The 26,795-nt window shown below is 45.2% G+C and overlaps 1 protein-coding gene and 1 long non-coding RNA gene across 54 annotated transcripts in view; one reads left to right on the forward strand and one right to left on the reverse strand.

Annotated features, from left to right (window-relative positions):
- Positions 1–26,795, reverse strand: part of Ttn (titin) — a 272,483-nt gene that overhangs the window by 31,604 nt on the left and 214,084 nt on the right. For all 50 annotated transcript variants that reach the window (XM_039106393.2, XM_063284706.1, XM_039106391.2 and 47 more), the window contains 17 exons: positions 26,409–26,708; positions 25,920–26,222; positions 25,347–25,646; positions 23,991–24,278; positions 23,268–23,564; positions 22,873–23,175; positions 22,471–22,776; positions 21,247–21,534; positions 20,834–21,124; positions 20,460–20,747; positions 19,692–20,279; positions 19,501–19,605; positions 18,802–18,999; positions 18,411–18,707; positions 17,737–18,324; positions 17,345–17,647; positions 124–17,229 (listed from right to left, as the gene is read on the reverse strand). In XM_039106393.2, the coding sequence (XP_038962321.1) occupies positions 124–17,229; positions 17,345–17,647; positions 17,737–18,324; positions 18,411–18,707; positions 18,802–18,999; positions 19,501–19,605; positions 19,692–20,279; positions 20,460–20,747; positions 20,834–21,124; positions 21,247–21,534; positions 22,471–22,776; positions 22,873–23,175; positions 23,268–23,564; positions 23,991–24,278; positions 25,347–25,646; positions 25,920–26,222; positions 26,409–26,708 (22,149 nt within the window). The remainder of the gene's footprint in view (positions 1–123; positions 17,230–17,344; positions 17,648–17,736; positions 18,325–18,410; positions 18,708–18,801; positions 19,000–19,500; positions 19,606–19,691; positions 20,280–20,459; positions 20,748–20,833; positions 21,125–21,246; positions 21,535–22,470; positions 22,777–22,872; positions 23,176–23,267; positions 23,565–23,990; positions 24,279–25,346; positions 25,647–25,919; positions 26,223–26,408; positions 26,709–26,795) is intronic.
- The window catches only part of LOC120101583 (uncharacterized), a 114,782-nt gene continuing 108,638 nt past the window's right edge, over positions 20,652–26,795 (forward strand). For all 4 annotated transcript variants that reach the window (XR_005502256.2, XR_010064842.1, XR_005502258.2 and 1 more), the window contains exons 1-2: positions 20,652–20,790; positions 21,704–21,813. This is a non-coding gene — a long non-coding RNA (uncharacterized LOC120101583). The remainder of the gene's footprint in view (positions 20,791–21,703; positions 21,814–26,795) is intronic.

Genomic DNA, 26,795 nt, shown 5'->3' on the forward strand with positions numbered 1-26,795 from the left:
TCATTTTGTGCGATGGCATAAATATTTTGGGGGCATGAACTGAAAGTCTTTTCAGGTGAAATATGACCAATTGGAGCGATTCTCGTTATTCTAGCAAACTACGGATCTGTTTCGTTCTCATACCTGTTATTTTGACTCCTTCCTTTGTCTCAGCTGGCACACCAACACCAAACTCATTTTCCCCAGAGACGCGGAAGTAGTAGACAGCTCCTTCTTGTAAGTTGGTCACTTTGTAAGAGAGGCGGCTACAGTTGTTTGTGACAGACACCCACGCCTTCTTGCTGGCCTCACGTTTTTCTATGTGGTAATTTTTCACTGGTGCTCCGCCATCATTTTCAGGAACATCCCAGGACAGCACAGCGGTCTCCTTGGTCACTTCCCGTACGGTAATATTGGCTGGAGGCCCGGGGGAATCTAAGACTTTGACGACGAAGGTCATGGAAGCAGCGCTCAGCACATTCTGAATCGTCAGTGTGTATTTTCCAGAATCGTTTCTGTTGGCATTCTCAATAGTAAGTGATGTCCGAGAGTCTGTGGAGTCGATGTACGCTCTTGTGCGGAGGTCAGTGTCGGGCTTACTCCAGGAGACGTTGGGGATTGGTCTTCCTCTGAAAGGAACTGTCATGGTAAACGAGGATCCAGCCTTGACAGTCAAGGTCTTCCTCATCTCACTGTCAACATCAAATGCAGGTTCTTCTTCTCTTTCTTTTGCTACCTGGGGGTCGGTGATATCACTGGGGTCACTGGCACCAACCTTATTGAGTGACCTCACTCTGAAAACATACTCGGCTCCTGTGGTTAGCCCACTCATTGTGTATTCCGTGCCTCTGAAGCTCTGAATGGCAACCTTCCAGTCAGTTTCCTCAGACTTTTTGTATTCTACAGTATATCCTGTTATTGGAGCCCCACCGTCAAACAAAGGTTTAACCCAGCCGATGGTGATTGTTGTCTTGCCCGAGTCCACTATCTTGGGTTTGGATGGAGGAGATGGCAAGAACACTGGGTCTTCCGCTCGAACTAAGGGAGAAGTATCACTTGGAAGACTTAGGCCAGCAGCATTTTCAGCAAAAACCCGATACTCGTATTCACATCCCTCTCGGAGTCCTGTAGACTTCACTCTCAGATCATAAACTGGTTTTTTGTTCACACGCATCCACCGTAGGCTGTTTTTCTCACGCCTTTCAATGATGTATCCAGAGATGTCACTGCCTCCATCGGTCTCAGGTCTTGACCAGCAAAGTGTCATGGAATCTTTGGTCACAGATGTAATTTCCAATGACGTGGGTGGACTAGGAGTGGTGAATGGATCTAGTGCCTTCACGGCCACGCTCTCCAAGGGCTCACCAACACCGTATTTATTAACACCAGTTACTCTAAAGATGTATTCATTGCCTTTGAGTAGCTTGGTCACCTTACAAGATGTTGTCCTTAACTCTGCTTCGCATATGGTCCATGCGAGGCGGCTTGTTTCACGCTTTTCTACGATATAATAATCTATATCTGCACCGCCATCTTCCTGGGGACGTCCCCAGGAAAGGGAGCACTTTTCGGCAGTGAGGCCATTTATTTCAAGTGGTCCTGCTGGTGGGCCAGGCTTATCAAGTACTTTACAGTTAACTGCCATAGTCCGAGTCCCTGCAACATTCTTCAGGGTAAGGACATACTGCCCGGTGTCTCGCCTTACACAGTCTTTAACTGTTAATGTGGTGTTAGAGTCTGTCGAGACAATTTCTGTTTTCGCCCTTTCCTCAATTTCAACTCCATCTTTGGCCCAGGAAATTACTGGCAGAGGTCGCCCTGCAATGTCCGCATTTATCTTAAGGACTTCTCCAGCTTTGACGACGATGACGTCTCGGAATTTGACATCCATCATAATTCTTGGCGCCTCAACATCGTCTTTCACCGTAATAGGTCCAGTGGATTCAGACGGCTCACTGACTGAGTCAGCAGCGTTTCTTGCAAAAACTCTAAATTCATAACGCTGGTCTTCAGTTAGCTCGGTTACTTCAAAGTATGTTTCCTGGACATTGGTGAAATTGCACTTAAGCCACCTGCCGTCAGGGAGCTCTCTGCGCTCCACAATGTATCCAGTGATCTTAGCTCCCCCATCGTAACGTGGTTTGGACCACTTAAGTGACACTGATTTCCTTGTGATGTTGGTGACTTCAGGTTGTCCAGGAGGATCGCAAGGATCTCTTGCAGGGACCGGTTCACATGCTTTGCTGCATTTCCCAATTCCAGCGATATTCTCAGCATACACGCGATACTCATACAGCAGCCCCTCATCCAGACCGGACACCTTCATCTGAGTATCTGCAATGAGGACTTTGTTTGCTTTTGACCACAGAATGCTGCTTCTTTCTTTGTATTCAAGGTGATAGCCAATGACTTGGCTCCCTCCGTCATTAACTGGCACTTGCCAGCTTACAACCATGGTAGATTTGGTGGCATGCACGACTTTAGGAGTACCAGGAGGCCCAGGGGGGCTGAATGGATACTCAGCAACAACGGCTGAGGATTCACTGTAGGAACTCTTCCCGTACCGATTCTCTGCACAGACTCGGAACTGATACTCACTTCCTGTTGTCAAACGGACAATTTTAATGGACGTTCTTGCCACTGCCTGTGAAACTACCTGCCATGTTGTGGAAGTGGTTTCTCTCTTTTCAACAATGTAGTTGCTAATTTGGCAGCCACCATCATATTCTGGGGGAGTCCAAGAAATAGACACATTGTCACAACTAACTTCATCAATCCGTATGGGTCCCGGAGGTCCTGGCCTGTCAAGGACAATGACAGTAATGGGAACTGTTATGGATCCAGCAGTATTTGAAACACACAGTTCGTAAGTTCCAACGTCTTCCCTTGAAGCTTCTTTAATAGATAGCGTTGTTACAATCTTAGAAGAAGAGACGTTGACTCTGGTTGTCTCTCGAAGAACCTGACCATCTTTTTTCCAGGCCACAGTAGCTTGAGGTCTTCCTTTAAATGGTATGTCAATCTTGAGTTGGTCGTTAGCTTTAACGTTGAAAGTATTGAAAGGAAGCTCAACGGAAGGCTTTATTTCGATGTCTTTTGCAACGACTGGCACTCCAAGCTGTCTTGGGTCACTTCTTCCTTTTTCATTAACCGCAGCTACCCTGAAGACATACTCTTCTCCTGCGGTCAGGCCAGATATAGTTGCCTCCAGGGTCTTTACTTGTGTGCATGTGCTCCACTTTTCACTGCCCTTTGTCTGCATCTCCACAACATAGCCAGTGATCTTGCTGCCACCATCGCTCTCCGGCTTCTCCCACTTAATCGTAGCTGTATTCCGGGTCACATCTACAAGGGTTACCCTTCCAGGTGGCAGTGGTGGTTCAGACACTTTGACAGGCTCTGTTGTTTCGGCTGGCAAACCAATCCCATACTCATTGGAAGCCAGGACTCGGAAGTAGTAAGAACACCCTTCTTGTAGATTTTCAATTTTGAAAGTAGTCTTGGTGCAGTTGTTTGTAATGGTCGCGTAGGCTTTTCTTGTAGTTTCTCGTTTTTCAACGATATAATTTGTAACCTTTGCTCCGCCATCAATAAGCGGTGGCTCCCAGGACAGCGTCACCGAGTCTTTCTTCACTTCTCTTACAGTCAGATTCACAGGTGCACTTGGTGAGTCAAGAACTCTGACATTGACAAAAGCCGTTTTGGAGCCACTGTTGTTTTCTAGGGTGAGGTTGTACCTACCACTGTCAAACCTGGTCACATTGTCAATCACCAGCATTGTATATGAACTAGTCACCTCGATCTGGGCTCTCTCCGTGAGAATGCCTTCAGCCTTTTCCCACTTCACTTCAGGTTCTGGGCGACCTTTGATAGTGACAAACAGGCGCAAAGTGGCACTTGCCCTCAGAGTGACCACCTTCCTGAGATCAGCATCGAGTTCTATTTCTGGGGCTTCCATCCTCTCCTGAGCCACAACAGAGCCTGGTATAGTTGCAGGCTCACCCACGCCTTCGGTATTGAACGCACAGATACGGAAGTTGTACTCTGTGTTCTCTTTAAGCTTGGTCACTGTGAACTGCTTCCCTTGTAATCCCGATGGTGGCGTACAGGTAGTCCATTCGTCAGCCGCGGCTTCTTTGAGTTCAATCACATAGCCTCTAACGGGTGCGCCACCGTCGTAAATTGGCTTATTCCATGCTAGGGAGACAGAAGATCTGGAGGTGTCTGTCACTTTGGGGTTACTTGGTGGACCTGGTGGATATAAGGCATCACATGCACGGTAGAAAACAGACGGCTCGCTGGGTTCCCCAACACCAGCTGCATTCTCAGCAGCAACTCTGAATTCATAGGAATGGCCTTCTGTGAGGCCAGTCACCCTGAACCGAAGGTCTGTCAATGTCTTCTTGTTGCACTTGGTCCATCTAATGCCTTCCTTATCTCGCTTTTCAAGAATGTACCCCTCGATTTCAGCACCTCCGTCATCCACTGGACGCGTCCATGTCAGTACCATGGAGTCTTTGGTGATCGCTGAGGCCTCAGGTGTTGAAGGAGGGCCTGGAAGCTTGTAAGGGTTACAGGCTATCACAGGCTCAGACTCCAGAGGCTCTCCAACTCCATATTTATTCACTGCCATAACCCGGAAAATATACTCGTTCCCAGGAAGTAACTTAGTGACTTTGTAGTTGAGGGCCTGTACTTCAGTTGACACCTGGGTCCAGGAGAGTCTGCTTGTTTCTCTCTTTTCAATGATGTAATGTGAAATACTAGCACCACCATCTTGCAAAGGTGGGTTCCATGCCAGGTAACACTTTTCGGCCGTGACTCCAGTAACTTTCAGAGGTCCTTCGGGAGGCCCTGGCCTATCCAGCACCTTCACAGTAATAGGTATAGTCTTGGTGCCCCCGACGTTGCTGAGTTTCAAGGTATACTGCCCCCCATCAGTGCGGATGCAGTCCTTGACAGTGAGAGTCGTTTTCTGCAGGGTAGATTTAATTTCCATCCGAGCTGCTGTTTCTTCCAGTTCGTTCCCATCCTTTGACCACACGATATCAGGTATAGGTTTGCCACGGATATCAGCCTCAAGAACAAAGGTCTCTCCTGCACGAACAATGATGACATCTCTGTATTTTGGGTCGAGCGAGGCATTGGGTGCATCAATTTCATCCCTTGCGGTGATGGCGCCGCTGCTCTCAGATGGCTCGCTGAAGTTGTCGGCCGCATTTCTCGCAATTACCCTAAACTCATACCTTTGGTCTTCTACAAGCCCAGTCACTGTAAACTCCGTTTCCACAACATTGGTGAAGCTGGCTTTCATCCAGCGGCCATCAGGTAGATCTTTCTTTTCTACGATGTAGCCGGTGATCTTGCTGCCACCATCATAAGTAGGTTTCTTCCATTTCAACGTGACGCTGTTTCTCGTAATGATGATGGCTTCAGGACGGCCTGGCGGATCACATGGATCACGGGCAACATAGCACTCTGACACTTTGCTAGGCTTGCCGATGCCCACAATGTTCTCGGCAGAAACCCTGAACTCATACTCAAGTCCTTCGTCAAGCCCCGTTGTTTTGAATTTGGTGTCTTGGATGGGGATCTTGTTCAGCTTGACCCACAGAATGCTGTTCTTTTCCTTCTGTTCAAGATGGTAGCCAATAACTTTGCTGCCTCCATCATTGACAGGCTCGTGCCACTGCACGAGCATTTGATCTTTCGAGACAGATGTCACAAAAGGGGTGCCAGGTGGCCCGGGCTCTTTAAATGGATATTGTACAACAACGGGCTTAGAATCCAGGGGAGTACTTTTCCCATACCTGTTCTCAGCAAAAATCCTAAACTGGTATTCGGTGCCTGTTTTCAGTTTGCTTACTTTAATGGTTGTCCTGGCAACCGTTGCTGACACCATCTGCCAGTTGGTAGTGGTGGTATCTCGCTTCTCTACAATGTAGTTGCTTATCTGGCATCCACCAGTATAGGCGGGAGGCTCCCAAGATATGACCACGAAGTCTGCACTCACTTCATCGAACTTCACTGGTCCAACGGGAGGACCAGGCTTTTCCAAAACAATAACGCTGAGATTTTCTGTGGCGGTGCCTGCGTTGTTTGTTGCTGTGACACTGTACTTCCCGAAGTCGTCTTTGCTGCTTTCTTTAATGTGTAAAATAGTCGAAGTAGCTGTTTCCTCAACATTTACTCTTGTGGTCTGTCTAAGAGGCTCACCGTCTTTGACCCAAGAAATTTTAGGTCTTGGTCGGCCTATGACTGGAATTTCTATTTTCAGATCCTCTCCTGCTTGGACACTGTATGTATTGAATGGCAGCTTAAAACTAGGTTGGATAGTCAAGTCCTTGGCTATGACAGGAACACCAAGCACTCTTGGGTCACTTTTTCCTTTCTCGTTGTAAGCTTTGACACGGAACTGATATTCTTGTCCAGAGCTCAGGCCACTCACAACCGCACTGCAGACTTTGGATTCAGCCACAACACTCCATTTTTCTGTTCCTTTGGGCTGCATTTCAACAACATAACCCAGGATTCTGCTCCCTCCGTCATGTTCAGGTTTCTCCCACATAAGGGATGCGCTGGTTTGGGACACATCCGTGAGTGTTACCTTTCCTGGTGGGGAAGGCGGTTCAGAGGCTTTCACAGCATCAGAGGTCTCGGCGGGAACACCAACTCCAAATTCATTCTCAGCCATGACTCTGAAGTAGTAGATGGCTCCTTCGGTCAGATTCTCGACTTTAAAGCTTGTTTTACTGCATTTACTACTCACGTTAGCATATGCTTTTCGGGTGGATTCACGCTTGTCGATGACATAGTTCTTGACCTTTGCCCCGCCATCAATGATGGGTGGTTCCCATACTAGAAGGACAGAGTCTTTTCTTACTTCCTTGACAGCCAAATTCTGTGGGGGTCCCGGGGTGTCGAGTACTTTCACAGTTACAAAAGCTGACTTTGATCCGCTGCTGTTTTCCAGTTTGAGGATGTATTTCCCAGCATCGTTTCTGTCACAGTTGTCTATTGAGAGTTGGGTGAAGTTAATTCCTTTCTCAATTTGGACCTTATCTGTGAATTCACCTTCCTCTTTTGACCAAGTAATCTCAGGTGTTGGACGGCCTTTGAATGGAATATGGATTCTGGCAGATCCACCAGCTCTGACAACAATCCCTTTTCTTAACTCAGAGTCAAGGTCAAGTTCAGGTGCCTCAAGTTTATCTTCTGGTTTCACAGTACCAGGAACTGATGCGGCCTCACCTAAACCAACTTTGTTGAGGGCACAAACTCGTATTTTATATTCTTGGTGTTCGATGAGTTTGGAAATTTCAAATCGAGTGACTCTCAGGCCAGTCTGTGGAGTAACTATTTGCCATTCTTCTTCATCTGCTTTACAGATTTCTACGACATAGCCCAGGATATCACTGCCACCATCGTAAATAGGTTTGCCCCAGGCAAGTGTAATTGAATTTTTAGTGGTGTCTACAATGTGTACATTGGTGGGTGGGCCAGGTTTGAACACAGGATCACATGCCTTATAGTAAACGGTAGCTGGACTTGGTTCTCCAACTCCAGCGGCATTTTCTGCAGAGACTCGGAATTCATATTCATGGTCTTCTGTTAATCCTGTTACCCTGAGTCGCAAATCTGTAATGCGGCGTTTGTTACACTTTATCCAGCGAATGCCACTTCTGTCTCTCTTCTCCACGATGTAACCGATGATCTCACTTCCTCCATCACTGTCCGGCCGATTCCAGCAGACCGTCATGGAGTCTTTGGCAATGTTCGTGACTTCCAAGCTCTTTGGTGGTCCAGGGAGCACAAATGGATTTTTCATGAGGACTGGTGCAGATTCCAAAGGTTCTCCGACACCATACTTGTTGACAGCCATTATTCGGAAAATATATTCATTCCCTTCTAAGAGCTTGGTAACTTTCAGTGAATTAGTCACAACTTCTGAAGCTACCACAGTCCAGGCAAGACGACTGGTCTCTCGCTTTTCCACCACATAGTGAGAAATGTCACTGCCACCATCTTGAAGTGGTGGGGACCATGCCAAAGTGCATTTTTCAGATGTGACTCCAGTAACCTGAACTGGCCCTTCTGGTGGTCCTGGTCTGTCGAGCACTTTCACATTTACTGGGAATGACTTAGAACCGGCAACATTCGAGGCTCTCAAAATATACTGTCCACCGTCAATTCGAATGGCATCCTTTACGATAAGTAGAGCTTTGAAATCCGTGTTCTTTATTTCACATCTGGCAGATTCTTCAATTTCCTTGTCTCCCCTTAACCACTCAATGGTGGGTAGGGGCTTCCCATGGACATCAGCCTCAAGCCTGAATGTTTCTCCAGCATTTACCACTATTGTGTCTCTGAACTTTGGATCCATTGAAATTCGTGGGAGTTCAACCTCATCCTTCGCAGTTATTGGTCCAGTACTGTCAGAGGGTTTGCTTATTGCACCCGCTGCATTCTTTGCAATTACTCTGAATTCATATCTTTGATCTTCAGTAAGACCCGACACAGTGAACTGAGTTTCGATGACATTTGTGAAACTGGCTTTCATCCAGCGGCCCTCTGGTAAATCGCGTTTCTCTACGATGTAACCTGTAATCATACTGCCACCATCGTACACAGGTTTGGTCCACTGTAAAGTGATTTCGTTTCTCTTAACTATGATTGCTTCTGGGGTTCCTGGTGGGTCACAGGGGTCTCTGGCTACGTAGCATTCGGAATTCTTGCTCGCCTTGCCTACCCCAACAATATTTTCAGCATAAACTCTAAATTCATACTCAATGCCTTCTTCAAGGTTCAGTGCTTTAAACTGGGTGTCGTGAATAATGGTTTTGTTGACTTTTGTCCACAAAATACTATTCCTTTCCTTTCTCTCAAGGTGGTAACCTATGACTGGGCTTCCCCCGTTATTGATCGGTTCATGCCACTGTACAACCATAGAATCTTTGGAGACGGCTGTGACAAATGGTGTTCCTGGAGGGCCTGGCTCTTTGTAGGGATATTGGGCTACAATTGGTTCAGACTCCAGAGCAAAGCTTTGTCCATACCGGTTTTCAGCAAATATTCTGAATTGGTATTCTGTACCCGTTTTCAGTTTGGTTACTTTGAGTGTAGTTCTGGCAACAGTAGCAGAGACGACATCCCATACTGTGGTGGTCGTATCTCTCTTCTGAACAATGTAGTTGGTAATCTGGCAGCCCCCTGTGTATAAGGGTGGGTTCCAGGATAATGTGATACTCTCAGCACTGACCTCATCAAATTTAACAGGCCCTTTTGGAGGATCGGGTTTATCTAGAGTTATGATTTCAATAGCCGCTGTTTTCTGACCCACAACATTGGCAACTGTGATTCCATAGTGTCCACCATCGTCCTTATGAGTTTCTTTAATACTGAGTGTGGTGAGGTCAAGGGAATCGATAACATTGATTCTGGTGGTCTGCTTCAGTGGCGCCCCATCCTTAGTCCAAGAAATGCTTGGTTTAGGACGTCCAGAAATTGGCACTTCTATTTTCAAATCTTGGCCAACCTGTACACTGTAACTGCTGAATGCTGGTCTTACGTCCGGCTCGATGACCAGATCTTTGGCAGTGATTGGAACCGCAAGGGATCTGGGGTCACTTCTTCCTTTCTCATTTACAGCAATGACTCTAAAAAGGTACTCCTCTCCCTGAGTTAGGCTGGTAATAACTGCTTCAAGGGACTTCACCCTAGCACACTCTGACCACTTATCGGTGTTTTTAGCTTGCATTTCTACAATATACTGAATGATTTTACTGCCGCCATCGTGTTCAGGCTTTGTCCAACTCAGAGAGACACTGTTTCTGGTGACATCGTCCACGGTTATTTTTCCTGGAGGTTGTGGGACTTCTGCAACCTTGATCGGATCTGCAGTGCGGGCAGGCAGGCCAATACCATATTCGTTCTCAGCAGTAACTCTGAAGTAGTAACTGCACCCTTCTTGGAGCTGATCAATTTTCCAAGAATTCTTATGGCAGTTCGTTACAACGGCAGCATATGATTTTCTTGTGGCTTCTCGTTTCTCAACAATGTAATTTTTAATTTTTGATCCTCCATCCAACAAAGGAGGTTCCCATGTAATTGATACCGAGTCCTTGGTGATTTCTGTGACTTTTAGGTTAACGGGTGGGCTTGGTGTGTCCAGGACTCTCACAGTCACAAAGGCAGATTTTGTTCCACTGCTGTTTTCTAATGTGAGAGTGTATTTTCCACTATCATATCGATTGACATTGTCAAGAACAAGAGAGGTGAAGCTGCTAGTGACATCGATTATAGCTGCGTCCCGGATTTCACCATCTACCTTCCCCCACTTGACTTCTGGTGTAGGCCGGCCTTTTATAGGAACAAACAACCTTAAGGAGCCACCTGCCCTTATATTAATAACTTTCCTTAGTTCAAGGTCAAGATCTATATCTGGCGCTTCAAGTTTTTCTTCAACCATTACAGGCCCAGGGACATCAGCATGCTCCCCGACTCCAGCCTTATTAATGGCACAGATCCGGAAGTTGTATTCATGCTTTTCCAACAACTTCTCGACTTCTAGATTTGTCTTGTTGATCCCAGTTGGTGGCGTACACATTGTCCATTCACCAACACTCACGTCACATTTTTCCACGATGTATCCTTGGATTTCACAGCCACCATCATAAATGGGTTTGGTCCAAGAAAGGAAAACCGAAGATCTGGTAACATCCATGACTTTGGGGTTGTTTGGAGGGCCTGGTTTATAAATGGGGTCACAAGCCTTTTGGTAAGCAGAAGGGGGGCTTGGTTCACTAAGTCCAGCAGCATTTTCAGCAGAGACTCTGAATTCATAATTGTGATTTTCTAAGAGTCCAGTCACTCTCAGACGCAGCTCTCCAATTAGACGCTTGTGGCATCTTGTCCACCTTATGCCTTCTTTGTCCCGTTTTTCTAGAACATATCCTAGAATCTCACTGCCACCATCAGATGCTGGTCTTTCCCATACAACAATCATTGAGTCTTTGGTCACAGCTGTAACTTCTGGAGCCTTGGGTGCATCTGGGACTACAAATGGATTCTTGGCAATCAATGGCTCAGATTCAAGAGGCTCCCCAACACCGTATTTGTTCACAGCCATTATCCGGAAAATATATTCGTTGCCTTCGAGAAGCTTCGTAACTTTACAGCTGAGAGTTTGCACATTGGCATCCACCAGAGTCCAGACGAGGCGGCTGGTCTCTCGCCTCTCCACAATGTAATTTATGATATCGCTGCCACCATCCTGAAGCGGGGGTTTCCAGGCTAGCATACATTTTTCTGCTGTAACTCCTGATATAGCAACAGGTCCCTCAGGTGGCCCTGGTCTATCAAGAACTTTGACATTGACAGTAACCGATTTCTCCCCTGCAACATTTTTGGCCTTCAGGATATAATTGCCACTGTCCACACGTACTGCGTCTTTGACACTGAGACTGGTGGCGAAGTCGGTGGTCTTAATTTCTAACCGAGCTGTGCTTGAAAGCTCCTGGTCACCCTTTACCCACTGAGTGGTTGGTATTGGTTTGCCGTATATATCTGCATCGATCTTGAATGACTCGCCAGCCTGAACCACAACCGTGTCCTTGTATTTGGGGTCCATGCTTATTCTGGGTGGCTCTACCTCATCCCTGGCTGTTATTGCCCCGGTGCTTTCGGAGGGCTCGCTGAACACTCCTGCGGCATTTCGAGCTATAACTCGGAACTCATATCTATGATCTTCAATTAGGCCAGTTACCTCAAACTGGGTGTCAATGATATTTGTAAAACTGGCTTTCATCCAGCGGCCGTCAGGTAATTCTTTCTTCTCAACAACATAACCGGTGATCTTGCTCCCACCATCGTAGGTGGGTTTCTTCCACTGAAGAGTCACAGAGTTCCTTGTGACGATGATTGCCTCTGGACGTCCTGGTGGGTCACATGGATCGTGAGCAGCATAACATTCTGATGGCTTACTTGGCTTACCGATGCCAACGATGTTCTCTGCAGACACTCTGAATTCATATTCAATGCCTTCTTCAAGGCCAGTCGTCTTGAACTTGGTTTGTGGAATAGGTGTTTTATTCAGCTTGACCCAGAGGATGCTATTTCTTTCCTTGCGCTCTAGATGGTAGCCAATGACTCTGCTCCCACCATCACTGACTGGCTCATGCCATTGTACCTCCATGCTGTCTTTGGAGGCAAGAGTGACGAATGGCGTGCCAGGGGGACCTGGCACTTTGAATGGGTACTGGGCAATAACAGGCTCTGAATTGAGGTAGGTACTCTTCCCATATCTGTTTTCCGCTGCAATTCTGAACTGGTATTCACAACCAGTCTTTAGTCTGCTGGCCTTTATGGTGGTTCTTGCGACTGTAGCTGACACGATTTGCCAGGCAGTTGTGGACGTGTCCCGTTTCTCTACAATGTAATTATTGATGGAGCTTCCGCCATCATACTTTGGTGGTTCCCAGGAAAGAGTAACACTGTCTGCTGTCACTTCATCCATTTTAACTGGTCCAGTTGGAGGCCCTGGCTTGTCAAGGACAATAACATTAAGGGTTTCGGTGGCTTCGCCTGCTGAGTTAGTCAGTTTAACTGTGTAATGTCCGACATCTTCACGGCAGGCTTCCTTTATTGTCAGTAGAGAATTGTTCTCTGTGCTCTCTGCATTTACTCTAGTTGTTTGCTTCAGCGGTACGTCATCCTTATGCCAAGTGACAGTTGGTGTAGGGCGTCCGATGAATGGTACATCGATTTTCAGGTCTTCCCCTGCCAGTACAGTGAATGTATTGAAGAGGAGTTTGAAGGCTGGTGGTATCACAAGGTCTTTAGCAATTACTGGCACACTCAGTTGTCTCGGGTCACTGATGCCCTTTTCATTCTGAGCTGAAACACGGAAAGAGTATTCCTCACCCTGGATCAGCCCGGTGATGGTGGCTTCTGTGACTTTCACTGTGGCACATGTGGCCCATTTATCACTGCCTTTGCTCTGCATCTCTACGATGTAGCCTAGAATTCGGCTGCCTCCATCATGTTCCGGCTTCTCCCAAGAGAGAGACACGCTGTTTCTTGTGACATCCATCAAGGTTATTTTTCCTGGAGGAAGAGGTCGTTCTGATGCCTTCACAGACTCTGCTGTCTCAGCGGGCAGTCCGATTCCATATTCATTTTCGGCGAGGACCCGGAAATAGTAGCTACATCCTTCTTGAAGCTGGTCTATCTTCCAGGAAGTCTTGTGGCAATTTGTTGCCACAGTTGAATATGCCTTTCTTGTGGATTCTCGCTTTTCAACAATATAGTTCTTTATTTTTGAGCCTCCGTCAAGGAGAGGAGGCTCCCACGTCAATGTGACAGATGTCTTTGTGACCTCCTTTATCTTTAGATTCTGTGGAGGGCCTGGTGTATCTAACACTCTAACATTGACAAATGCAGACTTGCTTCCTGAGCTGTTTTCTACAGTTAGGATGTACTTGCCACTATCGAATCTGTTAACATTTCCAACAACGAGCAGGGTGTAAGAACTTGTGGATTCAATGCTAGCCTTGTCCAAAGATTCTCCATGCTCTCGGGCCCACTTGACTTCCGGTGCTGGTCTCCCTTTGATAGGGACAAAGAGTCTCAAGGTGCAGCAGGCTCTTATAGTAACAACTTTGCGTAAGTCAGCGTCCAGTTCTATCTCTGGAGGAAGCATTCTTTCCTCTGCCTTTGGAGTTCCAGGAACGAGGGCAGGTTCCCCAAGTCCCTCAGAATTCATGGCATAGATGCGGATTTTATATTCCTGATTCTCTATGAGGTTGGTGATGGTATAGGAAGTTGCCTTGAGCCCAGCTGGTGGAGTGACAACTTGCCATTCATCTTCTTCAGGCAGGGCAATCTCAACCATATACCCAGTGATTTCTGACCCTCCATCATAGATAGGTTTATTCCATGCAATTGAAATGGATGACCTGCTTGTATCAAGGACACGCGGGTTACCCGGCGGGCCAGGTTTAAACACGCTGTCACAAGCTTTATAAAATGGGCTGGTAGCACTTGGAGCACTGACTCCAGCTGCATTTTCTGCCATAATTCTGAACTCATATTCATGTCCTTCTGTCAGCCCAGATACTTTAAATCTTAAGTCAGTAAGGGCTTTTTTGTTGCATTTTACCCAGCGTTGGCCAGCTTTATCACGCCGCTCCACAATGTAGTTGATAATCTCACTTCCACCATCAGAGTCAGGATGCCCCCAGCAGACAACCATGGAGTCTTTGGTGATGGTTGTAACTTCTGGGTTCTTGGGTGGATCAGGTGGTCCATATGGATCCACTGCAAGCACAGGCTCTGATTCAAGTGGCTCTCCAACCCCATATTTATTTACAGCCATGACACGGAATATATATTCATTGCCTTTCAGGAGCTTAGTGACCTTCAGTTTTGTTACTTGGACTTCTGTGGCAACATTTGTCCACGCCAACCTGCTGGTTTCACGTTTCTGTACGATGTAATGATCGATTTTGGCACCTCCATCATCCAGCGGAGGCAACCACGACAACACACACTTCTCTGATGTCACATCAGACACAGCCAAAGGTCCCTCAGGTGGGCCTGGTCTATCGAGAACTTTGACATTGAAAATGTGTTTGGCAAAGCCACCAGGATTGGTTGCTGTCAGGATGTAAGCCCCACTGTCCGTTCTTGAGGAATCCTTGTTTATCAGATGAGTGGAGAAGTCTGCGATTTTTATTTCTAGTTTCCCTGTGCCTTCAAGCTCCTTTCCGTCTTTAGCCCATTCCATCGTCGGAGGTGGGCGACCTGAAACATCAGCTTCCAGCTTGAATGCTTCTCCAGCTTTTAATGTGATGGTATCCTTAAATTTAACATCCACCATTATTCTTGGTGCCTCAAGGTCATCCCGGCACGTGATGGCATCTGACGGCTCAGATGGTGGACTGATGGCACCGGCGGCATTTTTGGCAATCACACGGAACTCATAGGCAGCATCTTCGGTTAGGCCACTGACTGTAAATTCGTTCTCCAAAATGTTGCTGAAGTTGGCCTTCAGCCACCGTCCATTAGGAAGGTCCCTCTTCTCAACCACGTAACTAGTAATTTTAAAGCCTCCAGTGTATTCAGGCTTAGCCCACTTCAGTGCCACTGTGTGTCTTGTAATGTTTAGAGGTACTGGTTTCCCGGGTGGGTCAATGGGGTCCAAAGCAAATGTTGGTTCAGATGGTTTGCTAGGCTTGCTCTTGCCTGCCATGTTTTCTGCAATTACTCGGAATTCATAAGCAATGCCATCAGTAAGTCCAGTTGATTTGAAAATGTTGCCTGGTACTAATGCTTTGCTCACGGTCTGCCAGAGAATGCCATTCCGTTCTTTCCTTTCAATGTGATATCCTAAAATGGGGCTTCCACCATCAGAAAGTGGCTCGTGCCAGCTAATTGTCATGGAGTCTTTGGTGACTGCAGTAACCTGAGGGGTACCAGGAGGCCCAGGCACCTTAAATGGATAGTTAGCAACTACAGATGCAGATGTAATGCCAGGCCCAACTCCGTATCTGTTTTGAGCCTTTACACGGAATTGATACTCCACTCCTGTCGTCAGACGGGTTGCTTTGTAGGTGGTGCGTATAACGGTTGTTGCTAACTCCACCCACGTAGTGCTGTCTGTCTGTCTCATTTCTACTACATAGTTGCTTATTGGTACACCTCCATCATTCTCGGGAGGCTCCCAAGAGAAGGTTACAAAGTCAGATGAAACCTCATCGAATTTGATTGGTCCTGTAGGTGGTCCCGGGATATCATGGACTTGAATGGTTATGACATCACCAACCTCTCCTACAGTGTTCTTTGCTGTTAATGGATAGGCTCCGCTGTCACTTCTAACACACTCATTGATATTTAAGATGGTTGAGGTTGCTGTATTTTCAACATTAACTCTCTGTGTCTGCTTAAGGATTTGGTCTCCTTTTTTCCATGTGACTGTGGGCTTGGGTCGACCAAGTACTGGAATTTCAACTTTGATGTTGTCACCAGCTCTGGCAATGACTAGCTTCTGATAGATGCCACGGAGATCCAGCTCTGGGAGCATTGTCTGCTCTTTGACAATGACAGGTCTGCTCTCTCTAGGGGCACTTCTGCCTGCACTGTTTACCGCCATCACTTGGAAGGTATATTCCTCTCCTTCTGTTAGGTTCCTCACCACACATTCTAACCCTTTCACCGTTGAGATGTGGGTCCACTGGTCAGACCCTTTCCTCTGGGCTTCAATCACATAACCAGTGATCTTGCTACCACCGTCATGCCTTGGTTTGGGCCACGCCAGGCTGACTGTGTTCTTGGTAATGTCCATAATGTTCAGGCTATCTGGGGGTAATGGTGCTTCGGAGGCTCTTACAGGCTCTGTGGTTTCTGTTGGCTCGCCAATCCCATATTCATTTTCTGCCATCACTCTGAAGAAGTATTCACACCCTTCCGTCAAGCCGGTCACTTTATATGTACATTTATGGCACTTAGTGGTGACTGTGGAGTATGATTTCCTGGTGGCTTCACGTTTCTCCACAATATAATTTGTTATACGTGAGCCCCCATCTATCAGAGGTAGGTCCCAGTGTAGGGTGACACTGTCCTTTGTGATGTCTGTTGGCCTTAGGTTAAGGACAGGGCCTGGGGTGTCTAGGACTCTGACGTTAACGAAGCCGCTTTTCTTCCCAGCTGGGTTTTCGATGGTCATCACGAATTTACCAGTGTCATATCTGTTACATTCTGGGATAATGAGAAGAGTAAATGACTCTGTATTTTCGATGTTGGCTCTGTGCTTCAGGTTGATATTATCTTTGGTCCATGTCACTTCAGGTGCAGGACGACCTTTAATTGGCACGAAAATCCTAATACTGAGCCCTGCCCTAACCACCAGTGTTCTTCGCAGCTCGGCATCTAGCTCAAAATCAGGAGCTGTTTCCTTCTCAACAATTTCAACATTTGGAATCACTGCTGGCTCCCCAACACCTGCATCGTTGACGGCGCTAATTCTAAAATTGTATTTTTCCTTAGTCTGAAGGTCAGGAACCACAAACTGAGTGATTCTGAGGGCCGTTCCCGTTGTATCTTTTATCCAGGCATCGTCTCCTACTTTTTGATGCTCTACCACGTAGCCAGTGATCTCAAGACCACCATCATAATGAGGCTTGCCCCATGCTAAAGAAGCTGATTTCTTGGTGGTATCGGTGACATGTGCATTTGAAGGCGGTCCTGGAGGATCTGCACAAAAGAAACAAAGATAAAAGCATATATTAAGGGCTTTGCTTTCGGGTAGTTTACATAAAATATCAGAAGGCTCAAATGAGCAGTGTTGGAGAAGATCACAGGTACTAACATGCAACGTCTTTCATCAGAACAGGATTCGAGGCGTCACTGGGTGGGCCGATCCCTGCTCTGTTTTCTGCACTGACGCGGAATTCATAGGTATTTCCTTCCTGTAGTCCAGTTACTTTGCACCTGAGATCGGAAACTGGTGTTTTGGTGGCTCTCACCCACCGCAGGCCTTTCTTTTCTCTCCTTTCTACATGGTATCCTGTGATCTCGCTGCCACCATCATCAATTGGCCTCTTCCAGCTGACGGTGGCCGTGTTCTTGGTGACGTTTGAGATCTCTGGTTTTCCAGGAGGGCCAGGGGGACCTACAAAAGAAGAAGATGATTTGATTTTCTGACCTGCTGTGAATGCTTTCATGATAATCATTACCACCTCTACCATATGCTCTACATACCAAATCTGTCCACCATTTTGACAGGCTCAGACTGAACGGGTTCTCCTTTGCCGTAATGGTTTACTGCTGACACACGGAAGAGGTATTCGTTTCCTTGGATGAGTTTGGTTACCACATGCCTGCAAGCCTGAATATCTTCAGACACCACTGTCCACAAAAGTCGACTGGTTTCTCTCTTCTCAAGAACATAAGCTTTAATTGGTGAGCCCCCATCTTCTAAGGGAGGTGTCCAGGTAAGTGTTGCTTTTTCGGCAGAAACATTACTGATTTCAATGGGACCTGGGGGACCAGGTACATCGAGGACTGATACCTTCACATGTTCTTCCTTTGTGCCGAAAGGATTGGTAGCAGTGATGGTGTACTCCCCGGCATCCTTTCTCGTGGCATACTTAACTGTCAGCATAGAAGATGTAGGGGTTGAAGTTATTTGAGCTATGTCTGATGGTCTGATATCTTTTCCTGCCTTCGACCAACTTGACTTAGGAAGAGGTTTGCCAAGAATGCTAATGGCACTTAAAACAATGCTATCCCCTGCCTTGACTGTTAGTCCATCTTTAATCGTTGGATCAAGGACAATGGTTGGTGCCTCTGCAAAGGAAAAAAAAATCATCAGAAAATGAAGGGGGGTTTAATTTTCTGCTTTTTGATTTGGGAGAAATGTAAGCTTTACACACCATATTCATCCTTGCAAATAATGGTTCCTGTGCTCTCCGACGGAGCGCTGATAGCACCTGCTGTATTCTTGGCTCTGATTCTGAATTCATATTTTCCACCTTCAACAAGGTCAGTTACGGTAAAGGCACAGTCTGGGACATTAACATGGTTGGCTTTCATCCAAGACTTAGAGGGTAGATCCCGCTTCTCCACTATGTACCCTGTCAATTTATGGCCACCATCATATTTGGGTTCTGTCCAGATGAGAGTCACTGAATTCCTTGTTACACTAATAACCTCAGGTTTTCCAGGAGGATCTAAAACAGAAAAGAAAGTCCATCAAACAAATTTCCAATGCTTGCTTCATGGAGCATAATCCCCCCAGGCTTAATCTCTTTATTAATGGCTTACCAATTGGATCAAGAGCCACAACTGGCTCTGACGGCAGGCTTGGCTTGCCCACTCCAGCTAGATTGATAGCCATGACTCGGAATTCATATTCAAGACCTTCTGTTAATCCTGTCACTTTGAAGTCTTTCATCCTTATAGGAGTCTTGTTAGCTCTCTTCCACAGAAGGCTGTTTCTTTCCTTGAATTCAATATGATACCCTACAAGTGACCATGAACATATCAATTCAGATTGAGATTATACAGACTGGTTTGAATTATATATAATATACATATATAATTATAAATATATAATTTATATATAATTATAAATATATAAAATTTATATATTTTTATACATATATAATATATATAATTATAAGTATATAATTTTATAAAATTTTATATACTCACACATACTTTTACCCAAGTTAGTTATTTGCAGATATATTGAAAAAAAAATAACTTTTGTTATCTATATTTTTATTTTCTGGGTGTAGTGCCACTTTTTCTCTTGCAATATACACATATATTACCATTTCTTTTGGAAAAACAGTAGATATTTACTCTAAAATTACTTTCTTTAAGAACTATTTATTGTCTTTTAAATAAAGTTAAATATTAATTGTGTACATATATAAACAACATATTTCTAAGAAACACTGCTATAAAAACTCAGAGGATAAGAGTATATGATTCGAGTGTGATAAGAGTATGTCATACCTGTAATTGGTGAGCCACCAGTCTTTTTGGGGTCAGTCCATGTTAGAGACACTGAATCATGTCTGACATCCACAATATTGGGAGGTGGGGGAGCATCAGGCACATCTAGAGAAAGGCAGAGAATGTAAGATTTCTAAGAGTCTCCGTAAAGCCACATTTTGCCCTTTTTTCTTCAACTTTAACATACTTACCAAATGGATGTTTGGCAACAATTGGCTCTGACTTCAGGCCTTCCCCTACGCCATATTTATTTTCAGCGCTGACCCTGAAGGTGTACTCTATGCCCTCGTGAAGTCTGGTTACTCTGAAGGTGGTTTTCTGGACAGCCGAAGCACATGTCACCCACTTGTTATTCACAGAGTCTCTCTTCTCTAGTACATAGTTGGTGATTTCAGAACCTCCATCGTCCTTTGGAGGACCCCACTTCAAGGTCATGGCTTCTGCCGTGACTTCATCAAATTTGATTGGCCCGGTGGGGATGCCAGGTTTGCCAACAACCTTTATGGAGAGAGTTCCTTCCTTGGTGCCAGCAACATTCTTGAGTGTGATTGTGTATTTTCCAGCATCGGATTTTTGGCAATCATATACTACAAGGGTTGTATTAACTGCAGTTGATTCGACACTGACTCTTGTGTCTGTTGCTAGAGGATCTTCTCCCTTCTTCCAAGATACTGACGGTGCTGGTTTGCCTTTTATGGGGATCTTGAGACGGAAGTTGCTGTTTTCTTTAGCCAAGTAGCACAAATCAGGAAGATCCTTTAAGTCAAGATCGGGAGCCACTATTAAAAAAACAAAGTAGACACAAATTATTTGTTTTGAAATTATTGAGATTAGAAAGTCACCTCAGACCACTATAGTCTTAAAAGGTATATATGTTCAGTAAGCCAGTGTGTTGGGACTCTGGCAGACACTTCTGATGACAAGCAGGGGAAAGGGAAGTTGCTTAGGGAGATGCTTACCAACATCATCCTTGGCCACAACCATGATTTCACTTGGGGTTCCTTCGCCATTTTCGTTCTCTGCACTCACTCTGAAGGTATACTCCTTCCCCTCCTTCAGATCTTTTGTGGAGTACTGTAGGCTCAATGATTTCATGACCCGTTGCCACTTATTCTCTTCCGTCAGGAAATCCACCACATAGCCCGTGATTCTGCTTCCGCCATCACTGCGAGGCTTTTTCCAGCCAATGGTACAAGATGACTTGGTTACTGCCAGCACTTTCAGGTCAACCACAGGTCCAGGAGTTTCTAAAAGCGGAGAAGAGATGAGTCTAAACCCCAGGCAACCAAGGTAGGCTGTAGTTCAATGTGATGGGTCCTAGTTTGTTGCTTACCAGAGGCTTTGACAGCATCACGTGTCTCACCCGGATCCCCGATGCCATACTCGTTTTCAGCAAACACTCTGAAGAAGTAGGATTTCCCCTCCTCCAAGTTAGAGACTCTGAAGCTCGTTTTGGGGCACTCAGTTGTCACTGTCGACCAGGACTTCCTCTCTGCATCCCGTTTTTCAACCACGTAGTTTATGATAGGGCTCCCGCCATCAATAATAGGAGGATCCCAGGTAATATATGCAGAGTCCTTGGATATTTCCTTAACAGTCACATTGACAGGTGGCCCAGGGGTGTCTGAGTAACAAGTAGAGGTTAAATAAGAAATGAACAGGAACACATTAGAAGATATACGAACTATGGTTTCAAACACACAACTGCGGTTTCACACACATGATTCTTTCCTTCAGCAGACTTACCGAGCACTTTCACTACAATGGTGTACTCCTTTTTGCCACAGCTGTTCTCCAAGGTTAAGATGTACTTTCCTGCATCGTATTTGTTCACATTTTCGCAGCGCAGGAAGGTGTCAAAGTCTGTCGACTTTATGTCCAGGCCAATCCTTTCTCTTAGATTGACGTTAGGTTTAGACCAAGTAATCTTTGGAGGTGGGCGTCCTTTTACTGGCACGTAGAGTCTCATTGTAACTCCAGCACGTAAAATCAGTGTTTTCCTTAGTTCAGCATCAAGTTCTCCCTCAGGCGGAACTATGTAGTTTGGGGGTGAAGAAGAAGTCATAGGAATGTAAGCATCACATATATTGCTAAAGGCTCTCCTTTATGATTTCTAAAATGCATGTCCTTTGTAAAACTGATTTCTTGTTGTTTTAAAACATCCTCAATAATTCAATACTCTAACTTGGTTTTTTATTTCTAGATATGTGTTTCTGTGTATGTTTGAATATGTGAGTGCAGAATCCATGGAAACCAGGAATGGATGTTGGAGTTCCTGGAGATGATGTGCCAGGCGTTTGCAAGTCACCTGAAGTGAGTGCTGGGACCCAAATGCTCTCTTAAACACTGAGCTAGCTCTCTAGCCACCAAGGTATTTTCATTTTTCAATGAACTTCTGACACAACCAAATATTCCTTAGAGGATCCATAGTCCTCGCACATGAACCTTGTGTATCTAAGACTCTATGTTGAAAGAACGCTTCCTCCAGCTTTGATTTTTCTTTTCTCCATTCACCGAAGGCATCCTGCATATACGTCACTCTATTTGCTATTTTATTGTAGGGGAAAAAGTATGTAGTAGATAAAATAGACTGCTAGGAAAAGATTTAAAGGAGCGAAAGAGTTATAGAGAGGAAACAAATAGAAGAAACAAGAGGAAGAGAACTTACAAGAGCCTCCCAGTTGTGTGTTTACTGAAGGGTTTGTTGGATGAGTAAGTAACAAATAGGAGGAGAATAAATAGGTCATAACTTAAAAAAAACCCTCCTTATTCTTAGAATAAAATCCTATATTCCTTTGAAAACCACCTGTGACCTTCATTCTATTTGGCCCGGTAAAAACGTTACATACCACCTACTCTTCTCAACCTGTTCTCCTGGAACTTGTAGATATGTATGCCTAGGAGTTGATTAGAACTCTCTCTTAGGTTACAATGGAGAGAAAGTCTCATTTGTCTTTTGGTGGCACTTACTTAGGATGTCTTTGGGACAGTGTTTATCTGGCACATCACTGGGGTCGCTGTACCCGATCTTATTAACGGCATACACTCGGAACTGATACTCCGTATTTTCCATCAGACCTGTCACCTCGAAGCGGGTTTTCTGTAGCTTCTCTGGTAAATTGCACCTCACCCAGTGATCAGAATCAGCTCGCTTTACTTCCACAAGATAACCAATGATGGGGCTGCCACCATCGAAGGCTGGCTTGCCCCACGATAGACTCACAGAACTACGGGTGGTATCATAGACTTTAGGGAAAGCCGGTGGGCCAGGAGGATCTGAGGATAAATGACAACAGGAGAGAATTAGTGAAAACTTCCTTTCTGGCTGTTTAATGCTGAATACAGAGTATGGGGCTCCCTCAGGTAACTTACACAGTGGGTCTTGCGCATACACGGCTTTGGACGCATCACTGGGCTTGCCAGGTCCGGCTTTGTTTATAGCAGTAACTCGGAACTCATACTCAGTGCCTTCCTGGAGACCTGTCGCTTTCAACGTTCTTTCTATAACCGGTTTTCTGTTGACTTTGGTCCAGTTAACTGCCTGGGTTTCCCGCTTCTCAACCAAGTATCCAGTGATGGGTGAGCCGCCATCATCAGCGGGCGCTTTCCAGCTGACCGTCATGTGATCTTTAGTGATGTTGCTAATGACAGGAGGGTCACAGCGTCCAGGCGGGTCTGTAGAGATGGAATGATAAGTTGCTTTCCTAAGCGAAAAGGTGGCATTTCAAAAAGGTAAGGGGCCACCTGTGGAAAATGTTCTTGCTTACCATATGGGTTTTTGGCAATTACTGGCTCAGTGAAGATGGGATCGCCGACTCCATATTTGTTTTCGGCACAGATACGGAACTGGTATTCATGGCCCTCTATAAGTTTCTCCACAGTGCAGCTGGTGATGGGCACAGTAGCAGAGACCTGAGCCCAGTTGGGCCTGCTCGTTTCTCGCTTGTCAACGATGTAGTTGGTGATTTCTGAACCTCCATCTTCCAGGGGAGGCTCCCAGGACAGCATTGCACGGTCTGCATACATCTTGTTGATTTTCACAGATGCTGGAGGACCTGGTTTATCTGGAGAATGGAGAAAAAGAGTGGAGTGCTTTACTAAAAAGGGAAATGAGAATATAGAAGAGATCTAGAGAGTAGGTTACACTCAGCATTGTCATCCACTCCCGTGTGACTCTAGAAGTCACCTCACTTCTCAGACCCCTGTGATGCTGGAATATGTGGCCACTAATACTCTTTAGAAATCAAAACCACTATTCTGTAATACTGTTGATTTTATTCTTAGGACATATTTTGTTTATTGTTGCTGTGCTTGAGACAGGGCATCTTGTACAACAGTCTGGCTTAGAACTCCCTGAGTAGGGGAGCATGACCTTGAACTCCTGAACCTCCCGCCGCCTCAGGAGTTCATTGCCGTGCACAGCTTATAAACTTGTTTGCAGCCCTTCAGGCTAAGTGAAGCATGAGGTTGTAATCAAGTACTTTAATTACCTAGTACTTTAAGCTTAATGGTGGCTGATTTGGAACCGCTGGAGTTTTCGGCAGTAATGGTATAGTCTCCTGAGTCCTTCCGGTTCACACTGAATAGCTCCAAGGTACACAAGTTCCGCTTCATCGCCATCTTTACGCCTTCGGTTTGTTTTATTGGTGTGCTGTCTTTCTTCCAAGAAACTGTGGGCATCGGTTTACCGAAGACAGTCGCATCCAAGCAGACGTTAGTCCCAGCTTTCACGGTAAGCAAAGACTTCATCTCGACACTGAGTTCTATCCTAGGAGGAACTGGGGAGAAAGAAGATTGAAGGTATTAATGAATGCAAAACTGTATTGTGCAATTACTACTGATTGTTGTGGTAAATTCAAATTTATTTCATGAGTGAGATTTTATCTTATTATTAGTTATGAATTTTTAATATTTGGGATTGAACCCAGGTCTTCATACACGGTAGGCAAGTGCTGTACCACTGAGCTACACCCCTACTTCTTCATAATTATTTTCATTTAGTTATTATTTACATTTATGGGTAAAAAAATGGGTATTTTGCCATAATTGTGCATTGTGGAATGATAAGCAAACTCATACAACAGTGACCTCACCTATTCAGTCAGTGTTACTAAAATCTGCTGTTTTAGTAACCTTGAAATTTATAATACATTATAAATTATGATACCATTCAGGGGAGTAGATCACCTCAAATGATTCTTCCTGTCAGACTGAAGCTTTGGCGTTCTCTTCTTATCTCCCTCAGCCACTTATTTTTAAGCTATATACATTGTGTGAGAGTTAAATAGGGTTAATATAAAAATTTGACACTACTGCAAATAGGAATCCCAAGACTTGGCTTCAGCACTATCCCTGTGTTGCTTCTTTATCATCTTTCTGTGAGTATGTATCATTAAAATCTCTCAGCCCTCAGACTTGTAACTCCTTTCTTAGTTTGCTTATTAAGATTCTTCCTTGGCTCAGCGGTTAAGAGCACTGACTGCTCTTCCAGAGGTCCTGAGTTCAATTCCCAGTAACCACATGGTGGCTCACAACCATCTGTAATGGGATCCAATGCCCTCTTCTGGTGTGTCTGAAGACAGCTACAGTGTACAGTATACATAAAATAAATAAATATATCTAAAAATAGATTTTTAAAAAAATATTCTTCCAAAGCATGATTTTTAGAGCTGTGTAAATTTAGTTTACAAAGTAAATAAATGTCCCATCATTTATCCTGTGCCTTTTCCACAAGTATGGGTTTAGTGGTTTGTTTGTTTGTTTGTTTGGGGTGGTGTAGTTAGGAGACATGATCATCATGGATGCTCTAAGTGTTATAATTGTTATAATATGCAATAGAATCTTACCATTTTCTGCAAGAATGGTCACTGGGTCGGAAGGCTCAGAAGGCTGGCTAATGTTCACAGCAGTCTTGGCAATTGCTCTGAATTGATACTGAGCATTCTCTTCTAACCCAGTAGCTGTGTACTCTTCCAGCGGGATCTGGTGAGGTGTGGTATTGCACCGAACCCATTTATCACCAGGAAGTTTGCAAGCTTCTACAAAATAGCCGATGATTTTGCTGCCTCCATCGTGCTTTGGACGGGCCCAGATAAGCGATGCGCTATTCTTGGTGACGTCAACAACTTCAGGTTTCCCTGGTGGATCTAAAGCCAAAAATAAATATTCTCAATGTTGATGTTTACTAGAAGTTGAAATATACCACACAGCATCACCCCTGTGATGTCCAACAGGATAGCAATTCTCTCTTGCCAACCATCCACCCCATTATCGACTTTTGAGGGCTTGGTCTACTTGTACAGGAAAGACCGAGGGTACATTTTCATGGGAAGAGATAGGTCCTCTTCTAGGACGGAAGTGCTCACTTTCAGAAGCAAGATTTTAATGTACCTCTCTAATTCCAAACAAGGGTCACTTACCAACTGGCATCCTAGCAGTCACATACTCCGTTGGTTTGCTAGGTGGACTGGATCCAGCTTTGTTTAGGGCATAGATTCGGAATGAATATTCTAGACCTTCAACGAGGCCAGCACAAGGATACTCAGTTGACCGGACGATAGTGTCGTTAGCTTTCACCCAGAGCAAACTGTTTCTTTCTTTGCGTTCGATCAGGTAACCAGTGATGGGGCTTCCTCCATCACTGTCTGGTCTGTCCCATGCAACAAATATGCAGTCTTTGTTGACTTTAGTGACGCGTGCATTCTTCGGCTCACTAGGGACATCTAGAGGTGAAGACAGGGAAATGTCAGTTTCCGCCTCCAAGAAAATGTGTGTGTATATGTGTGTGTGTGTATACACACATGTATATACACACACACACACATGTACACACATATATGAGTGTGTATGTATGCATGTATGCATGTATATATGTATTTATTTCTCATACACACAAATAAAACTCTTACCAAATGGGAATTTAGCAAGCATCTTTGGAGATGTGAGAGGCTCTGAGATGCCAAATCTGTTTTCAGCTCGGACCCGGAAGATGTACTCCTGGCCTGGGATCAGCTTTCCGACCCTACAGGAAGTCTTGGTGACTGAAGCTAGGGCTGTGACCCAGTCTCCACGGCTCACGTCACATTTCTCCACTATGTAATTGGTGATGTTACTGCCTCCGTCCTCCAGAGGGATGTGCCAGGACAGGGAGCAAGCGTCAGCATCTATTTCAGAAATGTCAAATGGAGGCTGAGGGGGTCCAGGAGCATCTGCACAAAACAAGAGGAGAGAAATGTGAGGGCAGAGATTTAATAGTTAAAAGTAAAAAAAAGCAACCATTCTGATCTCCATATTTT

This window comes from Rattus norvegicus, chromosome 3, assembly GCF_036323735.1.
Source record: "Rattus norvegicus strain BN/NHsdMcwi chromosome 3, GRCr8, whole genome shotgun sequence".
Taxonomy (NCBI): domain Eukaryota; kingdom Metazoa; phylum Chordata; class Mammalia; order Rodentia; family Muridae; genus Rattus; species Rattus norvegicus.